The following is a 14,142-nucleotide window of genomic DNA, read 5'->3' on the forward strand; positions in this document are numbered from 1 at the left end:
CAGAAGTCAAAATTGGGTGCTTTCCTCAATTGCGTTCCCTCTTATTTTTTGCACCTCGGTCTCTTACTGTCTGAAGCTTGTTGATTTGGCTAGACCGACTGCCAACATGCTGCAGAGATCTTCCTACCTATAGAGCCCTGGGGTTATAGGACCGAACCACAGCATCATGTTTTGTTTTGTTTCCTTTTTTGTTTTTTTAAGTTTTATTTTTATTCCGGGCGTGGTGGCGCACGCCTTTAATCCCAGCACTCGGGAGGCAGAGGCAGGCGGATTTCTGAGTTCGAGGCCAGCCTGGTCTACAAAGTGAGTTCCAGGACAGCCAGGGCTATACAGAGAAACCCTGTCTCAAAAAACCAAAAAAAAAAAAAAAAAGATTTATTTTTGTTTTTATATGAGTACACTGTAGCTGTCTTCAGACACACACCATTAGAGTGCATCAGACTCCATTACAGATGGTTGTGAGTCACCATGTGGTTGCAGGGAATTGAACTTAGGACCTCTAGAAGAGCAGTCTCTCCAGCCCTAAAATTTCTATTTTTTTTAAATTGGTAATTTTTTTTAATTTACATTTCAACTGTTATCCCCTTTCCCTGCCCCCAAACCCCTATCCCACACCCTCTCCCCCTGATTCTATGAGGGTGTTCCCCCACCCACTCACTCACCCACTTCCACCTCCCTGCCCTCGATTTCCTCTACACTGGGGCATCGAGCCTTCAGAACCAACGGCCTCTCCTCCCATTGATGCCCGACAAGGCCGTCCTCTGCTACATATGTAGCTGGGGCCATAGGTCCCTCCATGTGTGCTCCTTGGTGGTTTAGTCCTTGGGAGCTGGGGGGGGGGTGTCTGGTTGTTGTTCTTCCTATGGAGTTACAAACCCCTTCAGCTCCTTCAGTCCTTTATCTACCTCCTCCAATGGGGACTGCTAGAAATCAGTCCTCACAATTGAGCAGCAGAAACATTTGCCGACTGAGCAAGCTCCCTAACCTCAGGTCCTGTCCCATCACCTCAGTCTCCTAAATGCTGGGATAAAGGAATAACTACCACACCCTGCCCAGATCCACTGACCATCTGACAAAACCAGACAACCAAAAGCACACGGCAAAAGAGAAACCAAAGTGGACTCTATTTAAAAAGCAGAATTAGGACAAAAGAGCTAGCTTCCAGGATTGGAGCAGAACAGCAATATTACAAACAATAAGCCCTCATGGGGGTGGAGTAACCAGCCACTCCTGGTTAAGAGCACTGCTGCTCTTCCAAAGGACCCAGGTTCAATTCCCAGCAACCACATGTGGCTCATAATCTCCTGTGACTGTGCTTTCCGGGAACCTGAACACCCTCTCACCTCCAAAGGTGCTGCACGCACATACTATACAGACAGACAGACAGGCAAGATTAATAGAGGATATTTAAAATAAAAAACAACCCCACAGCCCTTGTAAAAGCAATACAGCAGAATGGCAGGAGAGAAGAGTTTCTGAGGCAGGCAGTTCTGAAGACATGTTTGGATCACAGGGCCTCTATAGCCTTCATTGAAAAAGATGATGTCTCTCATACCCAGAGTGGTTTTCAAAGAGTAAGGACTGTAAGTGAAAGAGCTGGAGGCCAAAGCCTTGGCCTTTGAATCTCTGAGAGTTCCCAACTTGGGGATTGGAAGGCATCTCTGCTTCCCTTTCTCTCCAGGCCGTGTGTGTGTGTGTGTGTGTGTGTGTGTGTGAGATCTCTTGGGTTACCTTGCACTCTTGTGAGGAGTCTGTGTAGATCCTTGACAAGTCAGGTGCAGCTCGTCCTTCCTCGGTCGGGAGGAGGCGGGGGCGCTGTGCCTGGGAGCCGCCAACACGAGGGCCTTCTAGAGGGCAGCCTTAAGTCAGGAAGGGCAGTAGCGCATGGTAACCGTGGTGCATTAGGATGGAGGGAATCTGAGGCCCCTTGTACAGGGAAGAGTCAGACAGGAGATTGGGTTGTCCTGGGTCCAGAGGAGGAGTTCTTGGTGCCCCATTTCAGGCTTCCAGCAGCACAAAGACTAGGGAACCACTTGGAGTTATGCCAAGAGTCCATTTTCTAGGCCAAGGGAGCCCAACCATGAGGCTAGGAGTTGGAGGCCTCAAGAGAGACTGCACCAGGTCTAATGGCTCAGGCCAGGCAAGTTTGGGATAGGACGGGAAGTCAGAAAGTTCTGTTTTACACCTACCTCAGCCAAGCAGTGGTGGTCCTTGAACTTGGAAGGCAGAGGCAGGCAGATCTGAGTTCGAGGCCTACATGGTCTACAGAGGGATTTCTCAATCCTATCTGGAAAAAAACAAAAACAAAAACAACAACAACAAAAACTACCCATGGTGGGAAATAGCACACAGCTTCTTTTATTTTCTCTCTTTGTTTCTTACTTATAAAAGTAGCTTATGCAACAGCAGTTGCCAAGGTTATGGGGAAGTGCTGGGGGCCTCAGGGAGCACAGTGGTCTCCTCTGAACTTGAAGAAGACACCCCTGACCCTCCATTGTCTTCTGGACCATCTGAATCTGGAAGAAAGAAAGATATGTCAGCTTGGTAACAGAACAAAGGAAGGCTGGCAAAGGCTAGCCCTGGGCTCCCACTCTTCTTCTGTAAGCTGAGGGCCACTCTCACCCTAGCTTCTTAGGGGTCAGTAAAGGGCCAGAAGTGTTTGTTAACTGACTTAGAAAACTGCCACAATGAGGACACTATTCCCAAAAAGTCACAAGTTCAGGGTCACAAACCTTTTTTGTCATTTCTAGGAAACAGCTGAGCAGGAAATGACTGAATAGCCACTACCATGGCCAGGGTTGGGGCAGAGACGGGGAGGCCTGCTTGCTCATAGCAACAGGACAGCAGGCTGTCCACTGATCAAGAACACCTGCCCTGCACAGCCCTGAAGGGGTGCCATCCCTCCTTTGCGTGTCATCTGGACAAGTGAGTTTTGTTCCAGTTCTCATAGAAGCCACCGCACTGCGGAGCCTGAAGTTACACAAGAAGCAAGACAAGGTCTTCCATGGTTGGAAGGGCCCCACATGATGTCTCTTGTGAGAAGATGGGTTTCCCAGCCAGAGTCCATCTCCTGTGCAGGTGGTCTCAGGTTGGTGACACTAAGATCAGCCTCCTATGGGGCTTCAAGCCCCCTTCCTCTACCCCTGTGCTGCTGAGAACCAGGTGGGCGGACAGGAACGCACCCAGAGAGGATTGACTAGTGGAAGCACTCACAAAGAGTTAGCTTACCAAGGTCTTTCTGGACTCCTCCATACTGCTTATGTTGTGGGTAGGAGGCTGAGGGTCCTTATGGTCCCCAAAGAACTCCAGGCTTGTAGCAATGGGCACTCCATCTTGGCTTGCCTGAGAGTTTAGCCCCTAATGTGGGGATGGGCAGTGTGACCATGTAACTCTATGACCTCAGGCCGTCCCATTAAGTTTCTCCCACTGCTGCAGGATTCCTTGAAGCCCATCTGACTGATGGTAGGTAGCACAGGGCTTCCCCTCCTTCCCCGTGCTGGTTGGGTGCATGGCTGATCCCCAGGGGCCTCCTGCGTAAAGGCAGAACATGGAAGCCCAGGACTACAGCTTTTCTCATCCCCAGATTCTCAGGGTCTGACAGGTGCTGCTTCTGTTGGGAAGAGATCAGTTCATTTACCTGACACTGAGTAACCCTAAAGGTGTATTCAAGTTACAGTATCTGCTGCCCCAAGCCTAGGGGCAAAGGGAAACTGCTAAAGATTGACCCCCAGCCACCCTTAAAGGTAAAAGTAATATGAATGGACAAGAGAGATAATGACAGAAATGTTCACATGGACAACAACCACACAGAGAACACTCACAGGAATGGATACAACATGTGCCCGCGCGCACACACACGCACACAAGGACACACAGGTTAGGGAACCTCCAGCTTCACCCAGGGAGGTGTCTTGTGCCCTCCCTGGGCCTCCAGGTGCTGTGGGCCTAGGACTCTCCTTCTAGCTCTAGTGACTTTGGGGACTATGTGTGCTGGCACTTCTGTGTATAAGTATGTCCTGTGGCCATCACCTCAGCCCCACCCACAAATGTCCCGACTGAGTACTCCAAGCTTGGCCACTTGCTGTTTTTCCCCCACTCCCTTGAACTCTCAGAGGATGCCTGCCAGCCTCTGGTGCTTGTCCCCAGCCAATCCATCTGCTGCTTGCCACCTCACTCCTCCCAGGGAGACCTGAGGAGACCACAGGGACGGGCATGGGGCTGCCTGAGCTGGGTGTAGAGAAAGGGACAGTTTGTTTTCACCACCCAGTCACAACAGAGGAAGTGCCACAGTCACGGTGGCGTGGCCAGGCTGCCCGTCCCCTCCCCGCATCAAGCCACTGTAAAGCAAGGGGAGAGGGTGCTGAGTTTTCCCAGTAAACCCCACGTCCTCTTGACCTGCAACTTTGAAGATTACTCCTTTGCTGCCTCCTGACAGTTCTCTGGAGCTCTGTTCTGTCCTTTGTGGAGGCTTTAGTGTAGGTGAGGCTGGAGCGGGAGAGAGGGTGGAGGAGGGGTCCCTACAGCTCCTGTTGGCCGTGAGTCCCCGAGTCCCCGTGCCTTGTGAGCACACAGATGCAAGTCTACAAACATGAGTAAACTGACTGGAGAAATGCAGGCACTTTTTGTTACTGGCTATGAAATGCTTGTGGAACATGTGGGTGGTGGAGCTCGGGCCTTAGGGAACACCCACATGTAGCCAAGACCTTGAGAGTGGTCAACAGCCTCCATCATGCAGTGCAGGGCAACAGGCCCTCCTCAACCTCTGACACTCCTGTGATGGAGCAAGGCAAGCACTCCATGCAAAGGGGATTCTATGATCTCTAGGATACTTGGCAAGCCTAGCCCCAGGCTCGCCAAGGAATACCCAGCCCACACTTGTTCGCTGTGCCTTCCACTTCCCACCTGTGCTCAGAGACGTAGAGGAGCAGGGATCATGAAAGCAAAGAGAGCAGCAGGGACTCAGGCCCGGAGCCAGGTGCCTGTGGCAGCGCTGGAAGGGACCCGGGTATCTTTGAGGGGGCAGCGCAAGCTACAAGAGCCTCACCCAGGTTCTGCTTGCTGCGCTTCTGCTCGGGCTCCAGGGGAGTCGCTTCAATGGCCCGCTGAGCCTCAGGATGAGTCTTGAGGAGGGCCTTAGCCAAGGTGGCTGGGCCTGGCACCCCCAGGGACATGATGCAGTGCACTCCTTTGCGCTTGGCCCCAGCCACTTTGGCGCTGTCTTTGGAGGCTGTCAGCAGAACCAGTTTGGAGAACTTTCTGGGCTTCCTGGGGGCTGCTGGGACCACATCTGTGCCAGGCTGGGGAGCTGGTTCCTGGCTGGCCTTCATGCTCTCACCCTCCTGCTCACTGGGTTTGGGCTGAGGCATCCCAGGACCAACAGCCTGGCCCTCAGGCCACGCCCAGCCCTGGCAGATAGGTCTCACCTTTTCCTCCTCCTCCCTGGCCAGGAACCTGGGAGTCCAGAGGCTCTGTCCTGAGGGGGAGGCAAAGCAGTCAGTAGAGGATGGGGTGCTAGCAAATGGATCTGGGGTGCAGCTTAGGGGGAGGGGTGGAATGAGTGATTTATTCTTTACCAGTTTACTCTCTTGTATGTTCATGAACTCACTTCCCTGCCCCCATGGCAACATATGTTACATCTAAAAACATGTAAGATATACTCATTCACAAGGTAATTTACCCATTAGTCCATTACTCAAAAAGAAAAGGGTCTCTTGCACGCCACTAAATGTCAGAAAAATAAAATACCCAAGCTGGGCTTGGGGCGGCTCTGTGGTAGTGCCCGAGTGTAGCATGTGACAAGGTTCTGTTACATCTCCAGAACTTCAAAAAAAAAATGTTAAGCAACAAGTAAATAAGATTAATACAAATCGCAGGGTGGTGGTGGCGCACGCCTTTGATCCCAGCACTCAGGAGGCAAAGGCAGGTGGATTTCTGAGTTCAAGGCCAGCCTGGTCTACAGAGTGAGTTCCAGGATAGCCAGGGCTATACAGAGAAACCCTGTCTCGAAAAACCAAAAATGAAAACAGACAAAAATATTAATACAAATCACTAGAATAAAACTGAGCATATTAAAATTCAGGAGCAGGTACAGTGGCAAATGCTTCAATTCCAGCATTTAGGAAAAAGAGGCAAGCAGATGTCTGAGTTCCAGGCCAAGCTGATCTATATACGGAGCCCAGAGAATGGTGTGTGTGTGTGTGTGTGTGTGTGTGTGTGTGTGTGTGTGTGTGTGTGTGTGTGTGTGTGTTAATAGCTCAGTAAGCAATGTTTTGATGTGAAACATAAGGACCCAAGTTTGGATACCCAGCATTCACATAGAAAGCTCAGTGTGACAGCCCCTGGAGCCGGAGTACTTGGGGGAGGGGAACAGAGTCAGGTAGACCCCAAGGGATAGTTTCCCTGACAGTCTACCCAAAACAGTGAGCTCTAGGTTCAGGGAGAGAAGATCAAGTGGAGGTAGAGGAGGATACTCACATGCCCTGGAGAGCACACCTGAGAGCACAAAGATGCACTGCACTGCACATGTATACACACACTACACCACACATGCACACACACAACAGAGCGGCCTAGAAACCCCTTGGATGAAGCCGTATGAGGAAATGGTCAGGCACCATGCCCAAGTCCACCACAAAGCAACCTGAGCCAGGAATGAGATCTGAATTCAATCTTGACCTTCATTACTGGAACCCAGTGGCCTCCCTCCCAAGAATTACTATCATCCGGCTCAGCAGTTAAGAGCACTGACTGCTCTTCCAGAGGTCCTGAGTTCAATTCCCACAACCATCTGAAATGGGATCCAATGCCCTCTTCTGGTGTGTCTGAAGACAGCTACAGTGTACTCACATATATAAAATAAGTAAAGCTTAAAGAGAGAAAGAAAAAGAAAGAAAGAAAGAAAGAAAGAAAGAAAGAAAGAAAGAAAGAAAAGAAAAGAAAGAAAGAAAGAAAGAAAGAAAGAAAGAAAGAAAGAAAGAAAGAAAGAAAGAGAGAAAGAAAGAAAGAAAGAGAGGAAGGAATGAATTACCATCATCCCGATCTGCCTGCCCTCAGGGAGGTGACCTTGGGCACTTAATGTAGTGGCCCAGTACCACACAGCTGGTGAGAATCAGGACTGGAACCAGGCTCACTGGCCAAAAGCCAATTCCAATAAGAAAAGTCAGCTATGAAGAAAACTGCTCCAGAGTGGGGTCCTACCTTAATTAAGTAGTCAGGATTACAACCCTAAGAATAAAATGGATATTCACAAGCCCGATATGATACAAATAACTGAACAAGCATTGGAGAAGGCCCAAGTCTTCCTCATGGACTCCAGGGCTGGGGATATCATTGGAGAGTGCCTGTCTAGCATGCACAAAGCCATGGATTTGAGTCCCAACACCAATGGTAGCAGGTACCTATGATCTCAACAGAAGTAGAGGCAGAGGTTTAGGAGTTCAAGGTCACCCTTGGCCACCTACAGAGTTCAAGGCTGGGATGGGTTAAAAGAGACCAGGCTGGGCCAAAAGAATTCAATTGGGGCTGGTGAGATGGCTCAGCGGTTAAGAGCACTGAGTGCTCTTCCAGAGGTCCTGAGTTCAAATCCCAGCAATCACATGGTGGCTCACAACCATCTGTAATGGGATCCCATGCCCTCTTCTGCTGTCTCTGAAGACAGTGACAGTGTACTCACATATAAAATAAATAAATCTTTTTGTTTGTTTGTTTGGTTTGGTTTTTCGAGACAGGGTTTCTCTGTCTAGCCCTGGCTGTCCTGGAACTCACTCTGTTCCAGGCTGGCTTCCAGCTCAGAAATCCGCCTGCCTCTCCCTCTCAAGTGCTGGGACTAAAGGCGTGCGCCACCACCACCCAGCGTAAATATATAAATCTTAAAAAAAAAAAAAAAGAATTCTAGCGAACAGAATTCCAAGGAGTATACTCCTTCCTCCTTCCTGGGATGGACCTTAGGTCCAAAAACCCTGTCTAAAAAAAAACAAAACAAAACAAAAAGAAAAGACTACAAACGCTACCTGTGGTCTGGGACGAATTTGGGATGATGGTCAGAATGAGAGGTCTCACCTTTCACTATCACCCTGGATTGTTTTTGAAAGACTTATCTCCATTATTTGTATATATATTATGTGTGTGTGTGAGTGAATGCCTCTTAGACAGGCACCCTCTGAGGCTAGAAGAGGGTGTCAGATCCCTTGGAGCTGAAGTTCCAGGCAGTTGTGAGCTACCAGCACGGGTGCTGGGAATCCAACATGGGACTTCTGTAGGAGCAGCAAGTGCTTTACCCTGCTGCGCCACCAATCCAGACTCCTTCTCAAAGCGCAAGCTCCATGAACTCACTTTTAGCAGTAGCCATATATTTTACATTTTAAAAGATAAGATTCATTTACTCAACAAGGTAATTTGTTTGTTTGTTTTGGTTTTTCGAGACAGGGTTTCTCTGTGTAGCCCTGGCTGTCCTGGAACTCACTCTGTAGACCAAGCTGGCCTCGAACTCAGAAATCCGCCTGCCTCTGCCTCCCAAGTGCTGGGATTAAAGGCATGTGCCACCACGCCTGGCAATTTTTTTTTAATTAGTCTACTACTTGGAGAAAAAGGGTCGAAAACCAGACTTCTCACTATGAGGCTGAGGCAGGAGGATCAGGAGTTCAAGACCAGTCTAGGCTACATGAGACTCTGTCTATAAATAAATAAATATATACATACGTACGTACATACATACATAGCCAGGTTTGGTGGCTCACACCCAAAATCCCATCACTCATTCTGTCTGTGGATCAAACAGCTCTGTAAGTAAGATGTGTTGCAGAGGCCTAAGAACATGAGTCCAAGTTCCCACCACCTATGTAAAAGCCAGGCCTGGCTGCACATGTCTGAAACCTAGCACTGGGAAGTAGAGACATTCAGATCCCTGGAGCTTGCTGGCTGACCAATCTGCTTAGCCAAAATGGTGAGCTACTGGTTCAAGTGAGTCAGTCTGTCTCAAGAGAATAGGGGGAAGGGGGAGTGGGGGAGACACATATTTGCTTCCTCCTCTGGCCTCTGCATCACACACACACACACACACACACACACACACACACACACACACACACATACACAGCAAAAAAAAAGTGAAGAGCTGTGTAGCCCAGTTGAGAGATTGCCCACATTCACTCCCAGCCTTACAAACTGAAGCAGCTCTCGTGACCTTGGTCATGACGAAGGATGCCCAGAAAAGCAAAAATAACTCAAGACCCAAGAGCATACAATAAGCAGGAGTCATTCACACTTCTTCATGTCTGTGAGCGGCAGGTGCTGCACCTATAATCCCAGAAGTAGGAGGGCTGGGGATTCAAGTCAGACCTACTCATTAGGAACCTATCTCCAGTGAGTGCCAGGACAGCCAGTGCTATACAGAGAAACCCTGTCTCAAAAAAAAAAAAAAAAAAAAGAACCTATCTCTAACTCTAAAACAAGGGTTATGGAAATGGCCTAGCAGGTAATGATGCTTTCTACCAAGCCTCAAGACCTGAGTTCAATCCCAGGATCCGTATCGTAGGAAAGAGCTAATTCCAGGATCCGTATCGTAGGAAAGAGCTAATTCCAGGATCCGTATCGTAGGAAAGAGCCAATTCCCACAAGTGGTCTTCTGATTGCCACAGGGCACATGCACACACTCATTCAAAAAAAAAAAAAAATCAAACAAAAGAAACAGGGCTGGATAGATAGCTCAGTGTTCAGCTGCTTCCCTCTCTTCCAGAAAACATGAGTTCGGTTTCCAGCACCCACATTAGGTAGCTCACACAACCACCTGTCCACCTCAGAGGACACAATGCCCTGTCTGACCTTCACAGGTACCACATACATGTGGCACACAGACACACAAAACAATTTATTAAAAAAAAAAAAAAAAGCCGGGGGTGGTGGCGCACGCCTTTAATCCCAGCACTCGGGAGGCAGAGGCAGGCAGATTTCTGAGTTTGAGGCCAGCCTGGTCTACAAAGTGAGTTCCAAGATAGCCAGGGCTACACAGAGAAACCCTGTCTCAAACCCCCCACACCCCCAAAAAAAAGGAAAGGAAAAAGAAAAAATGTGGAAATGGGATGTAAAGAACAGGAAAGATAAGGTTAGAGGCAGGGTTAATTATTTGAGGAGGGGCTTTGAAGACCGAGCAAGGGCATGCCAGCCAAATGAGGTAGGTTTCTAGAAGCTGCAAGAGGCAAATTAAATGTTTCTCTCCTTGTCCGGGCAGTGGTGGTGCATGCCTTTAATCCCAGCACTTGGGAGGCAGAGGCAGGTAGATTTCTGAGTTTGAGGCCAGCCTGGTCTACAGAGTGAATTCCAGGACAGCCAGGGCTACACAGAGAAACCCTGTCTCAAAAAAACAAACAAACAAACAAACAAAAAATGTTTTTCTCCTAAAGCCTCAGGAATGAATACAGCCCTGCTGTATTCAGCCTGCTGTATAACACCCACATCTGACTTCTAGCCTCTAAAATATACGACAATAATGTGTCATTTTAATAATGTGTCACTAGATGGGTGGTGATTGTTGTTTTGATGGCCATAGAACAGTTAAAAGTCCAAACTCTTACTGAGGAAGCTCTGCAGGCTTGGAACTTCAGTTGTTATCTTGGGGTGATGGACAGAATTACCTTCACAAAGATGAGAATGAAACATGCCCTTACCCTTTTTGGGCTGGTTTGATCTGTGTAATAGGAGATGCTAGCATCAGATGAAGAAGGGTAAGGTCTTTGAACTCACGTTACTAACACCTGCTGCTGCCATAGTCACTGTCCTGCACAGTCCTGGAGAACTGTAATTGGACTTTCCAAGGAACGGTATGACACTGGGGTATGCGGGAGGCATCCCACAGGGAGACATAAGAAAATGGCAGTCACCCTCCCAAAAGGTCAAGAACTGTATTATATGCAGAACACAGCAAAGGTCCCCCAATGTGGAGGTCCCACATAAGAGTACCTCCCTTCCCCAGTCACCATGACTCAGAATGGTATCTTCCACCACCCTTGCCCCAGCTCCCTGCTTCCCTCGAACCAATGTTTCAGTCCCCTGAGCATCTCCCTAGCTGGGTCCCAGCCCTCAAATTCTGCCACTGGGACAAGGACCCCACCCCCACCCCCAGGTCATACGCAACAAAACTGCAGAAGGATGGACATGTACCAGGTAGAGTGGGCTGGGGTAGGGACGCGTTGGGGGTTGTGTGTCCCAGATTGGGGGTGTCCAGGGGTAGTGTGGGTTTATGAAAGGGAAGCATGGAGAAAGGAAGAGCCTCGCGGATGGCCGACAAGAAAGCGGCCAGAATCTGGGGGTGGGGGGCCAGAGCCAGGGACCCTTCCGAACACCGGTCCCGCATCCCCAGACCTCTAGGCTAGGAGTCGCTTCTGGAGCCAGGACCCTCCCGCCCGCTGGGGGCCCGTCCTCACCGACGGCAGCAGGCCCTGCCTCTCGGACGACGGAGCCGTGGCGGGTCCCTCAGCCTCAGTGCTTTGGGCCCCCGCCTTGGCTCCCGCCGTCACCTCAAGCTAGGGTCACGGGGCGAGCATGCGCAGGATGAGGGGGCCCCCATTCCTTTGTCGAATTCCGTCTATCCGGATATTACCTTCGCAGCGACAAGTTGAACGCTCGATGAATAGGCGTGAGGGGCGGGTCCATTACCCGGGAAGGGGGCGGAGCCAGTAGGAATTGGGCTACCTGGGTTTAGGATCCCCGGTATGGTCTACTGACGTCTTTCCACTTACTTCCCCCGTATTTGACTCTGACTCCCTCCTGGAGCATAACTCCAGTTCCAGGGGATTAGACGCCCTCTTCTGGTCTCTGTCCATCCAAGCAAAACATCCAAACACAAATATAAATAAATACTAAATAAAGCATAAACTGGAATGCTTATTTAAAGGTTTTTGTCTGTCCCTCCGAGGGAAGGGAAATGTGTTCTTCATTGAAGCTAACATTCCTAACTGCGCAGCATCCTTTGTCATTAGCCCAGCCCTCGCCCATTGGTCCAGTATTTATCATTTGTTCAGCCGTCGCCCATTGTTGTAGTCACTGACTGCTGAAATAGCCCTGGCACAATTCAGTGACTTTATCCCCGCAACCTTCTACTGTGGAGATGGAAACCGGAATGGCTCAGGGCGCTGCTTTCTGTATTTTGCGTGCTCGTGCATCCTATCATTCTGGGATTGCTGGCCCTCACCCATCTGCAGAAAGGCTCTCCCCCTTTACTCCCACATGGCCCTGGCTCCGCAGGTCCTTGGGTCCCACCCTTCTTCCTGGCTCCTTTTCCTCCATGGCCCCATCCTTTCTCTCGAGTCAACGTCATTTCCTGGGCATTCTCTAGTAACGCAAAGGTCTTCATGAATTACGTCATTTGCAATCAATCATAGTCTTGGTTGTTTCTAAAATTATTATGTTCTAATAAGATATATTATTATATATGGTATAATATAATTGTATATTATATATAATCTTCACGTATAAATCACTGATGTTAAGCCTCTGTCTCAAAAGAACAAAACAAGGGGTCCAATGAGGTGGCTCCCCTTTAGATAGCTGGTTCAACCAGAAGCCTTAGTTTACAGCACTTGCTACCAAGCCAGGCCTACCCAAATTTAATCCCTAGGACCCACATAAAGGTAGAAGGAGAGAAATCACTTCACAAAGTTGTCTTCTGATCTCCACACACAAACCCATGACCACACGTGGAGAGATGGATCATTGGTTGAGAGCACTGGCTGTTCTTCCTGCACCTATATGGCCGCTCGCAATGATGCAGATCTCCTGGAGCATAACTCCAGTTCCAGGGGATTAGACGCCCTCTTCTGGTCTCTGTCCATCCAAGCAAAACATCCAAACACAAATATAAATAAATACTAAATAAATATTGTGGAGGCTATTTTCAAAACATGGAACCAATAAAGATCTTGTATTTTTAAAAAATTATTTAACTTAAACACACATAGTGGCACATGACTGTACTTCCAGAGATACCAGGACTAAGAGTTCAAAGCCAGTTTTGACTACTTAGGAAGCTATTAGAGGAAAATATACTTAGGTACATTTTATTTATTTTTTCAATAGTATCCCACTATGTAGCTCTTGAACTCATAACAGCCCTCCTGCCTCAGCATCCCGGTTCTTACCACTGGCTAGGGTCTGGTCAGATGTTTCCAGGTTTTTGGTTCTTTTTCAGAGAATTGACATACAGACACAGATTCATAAAAGTATGGAGGAAATCTTATTCAAAGCAAAGGATGGGTCAGATGCACTGTAAACTCTGACTGCAGGCCCTTGTTAGCCGAGCTTTCTCTTATGGGCTTCGGTAGTTACCAGAACTCTTACTTTGAGTGCTCCTCTATTTTGATTGGTGGTAGCTTTTGCTCACTGCGCATGTCCTTGCCCATAATGCAACTGATTTTGATCATATGTTTGCCCACTTATGTATAGGTCTAAGATAACAAATAGGGGATTTTCCCAAAATGTTTACTTGGAAAATAAACCTGGGCTTATCATATATTGTAGTGGGTTCAGTAAGAAATGCCCTCCATGCCGGGCATGTTGGCGCATGCCTTTAATCCCAGCACTTAGGAGGCAGAGGCAGGCAGATTTCCGAGTTCAAGGCCAGCCTGGTCTACAAAGTGAGTTCCAGGACAGCCAGGGCTACACAGAGAAACTCTGTTTCGAAAAACAAAACAAAACAAAACAAAACAAAACAAAACAAAACAAAACAAAACAAAACAAAACAAGAATGTTCTCCACAAGCTCCTGCATTTGAACACTTGGTTCCCGGTTGCCGGTGCTGTTTGGTTTGGGGAAGAGTTAGAAAGTATGAAATACTTTTTCCAATATTGGGGCAGGCTTTGAGAGTTTAGACTTAGGGGGAGGGGGATTCGCGACAGGGTTTCTCTGTATAGCTCTGGCTGTCCTCGAACTCAGAAATCCACCTGCCTCTGCCTCCTGAGAGCTGGGATTAAAGGCATTCGCCAACACTGCTCAGCGAGTTTAAAGACTTTTTTTTTTTTTTTTTTTTTTGGTTTTTTTGAGACAGGGTTTCTCTGTATAGCCCTGGCTGTCCTGGAACTCACTTTGTAGACCAGACTGGCCAAGAACTCAGAAATCTGCCTGCCTCTGCCTCCCAAGTGCTGGAGAGTTTAA

At 48.6% G+C, this 14,142-nt stretch overlaps 1 protein-coding gene across 3 annotated transcripts; it reads right to left on the bottom strand.

Moving 5' to 3' along the window:
• Positions 1-2,330: 2,330 nt before the first annotated feature.
• Positions 2,331-11,633, bottom strand: Flywch2 (FLYWCH family member 2). Of its 3 annotated transcripts, XR_001782129.2 has the most exons (4): positions 11,418-11,553; positions 5,045-5,473; positions 3,229-3,357; positions 2,331-2,516 (listed from the first exon to the last, which is right to left on the bottom strand). XR_001782129.2 is itself a non-coding variant. In NM_001357140.1 (3 exons), the coding sequence occupies exons 2-3, from the start codon at positions 5,364-5,366 to the stop codon at positions 2,419-2,421; spliced, it is 420 nt and encodes a 139-aa protein (NP_001344069.1). In that variant the 5' UTR covers positions 5,367-5,473; positions 11,594-11,633; the 3' UTR covers positions 2,333-2,418. The 3 variants fall into 3 exon arrangements, 2 of the variants coding, with proteins under 2 accessions (NP_001344069.1, NP_084074.1); NM_001357140.1 differs by lacking the exons at positions 3,229-3,357; positions 11,418-11,553 and adding an exon at positions 11,594-11,633 and having other exon boundaries at positions 2,333-2,516; NM_029798.4 differs by lacking the exon at positions 3,229-3,357 and having other exon boundaries at positions 2,333-2,516; positions 11,418-11,498.
• Positions 11,634-14,142: the final 2,509 nt, after the last annotated feature.

The sequence above is a fragment of the Mus musculus genome, chromosome 17, assembly GCF_000001635.26.
Source record: "Mus musculus strain C57BL/6J chromosome 17, GRCm38.p6 C57BL/6J".
Taxonomy (NCBI): Eukaryota; Metazoa; Chordata; class Mammalia; order Rodentia; family Muridae; genus Mus; species Mus musculus.

Bases quoted from the DNA above. Each gene is read 5' to 3' on its own strand.
- Flywch2 (NM_001357140.1), bottom strand. From the start codon at position 5,366: ATGCCTCAGCCCAAACCCAGTGAGCAGGAGGGTGAGAGCATGAAGGCC. The intron at 2,517-5,044 runs GTGAGGCTCTTG...TCTTTCTTCCAG, and splicing joins GCGCAGCAAGCAGAACCTGG to ATTCAGATGGTCCAGAAGAC.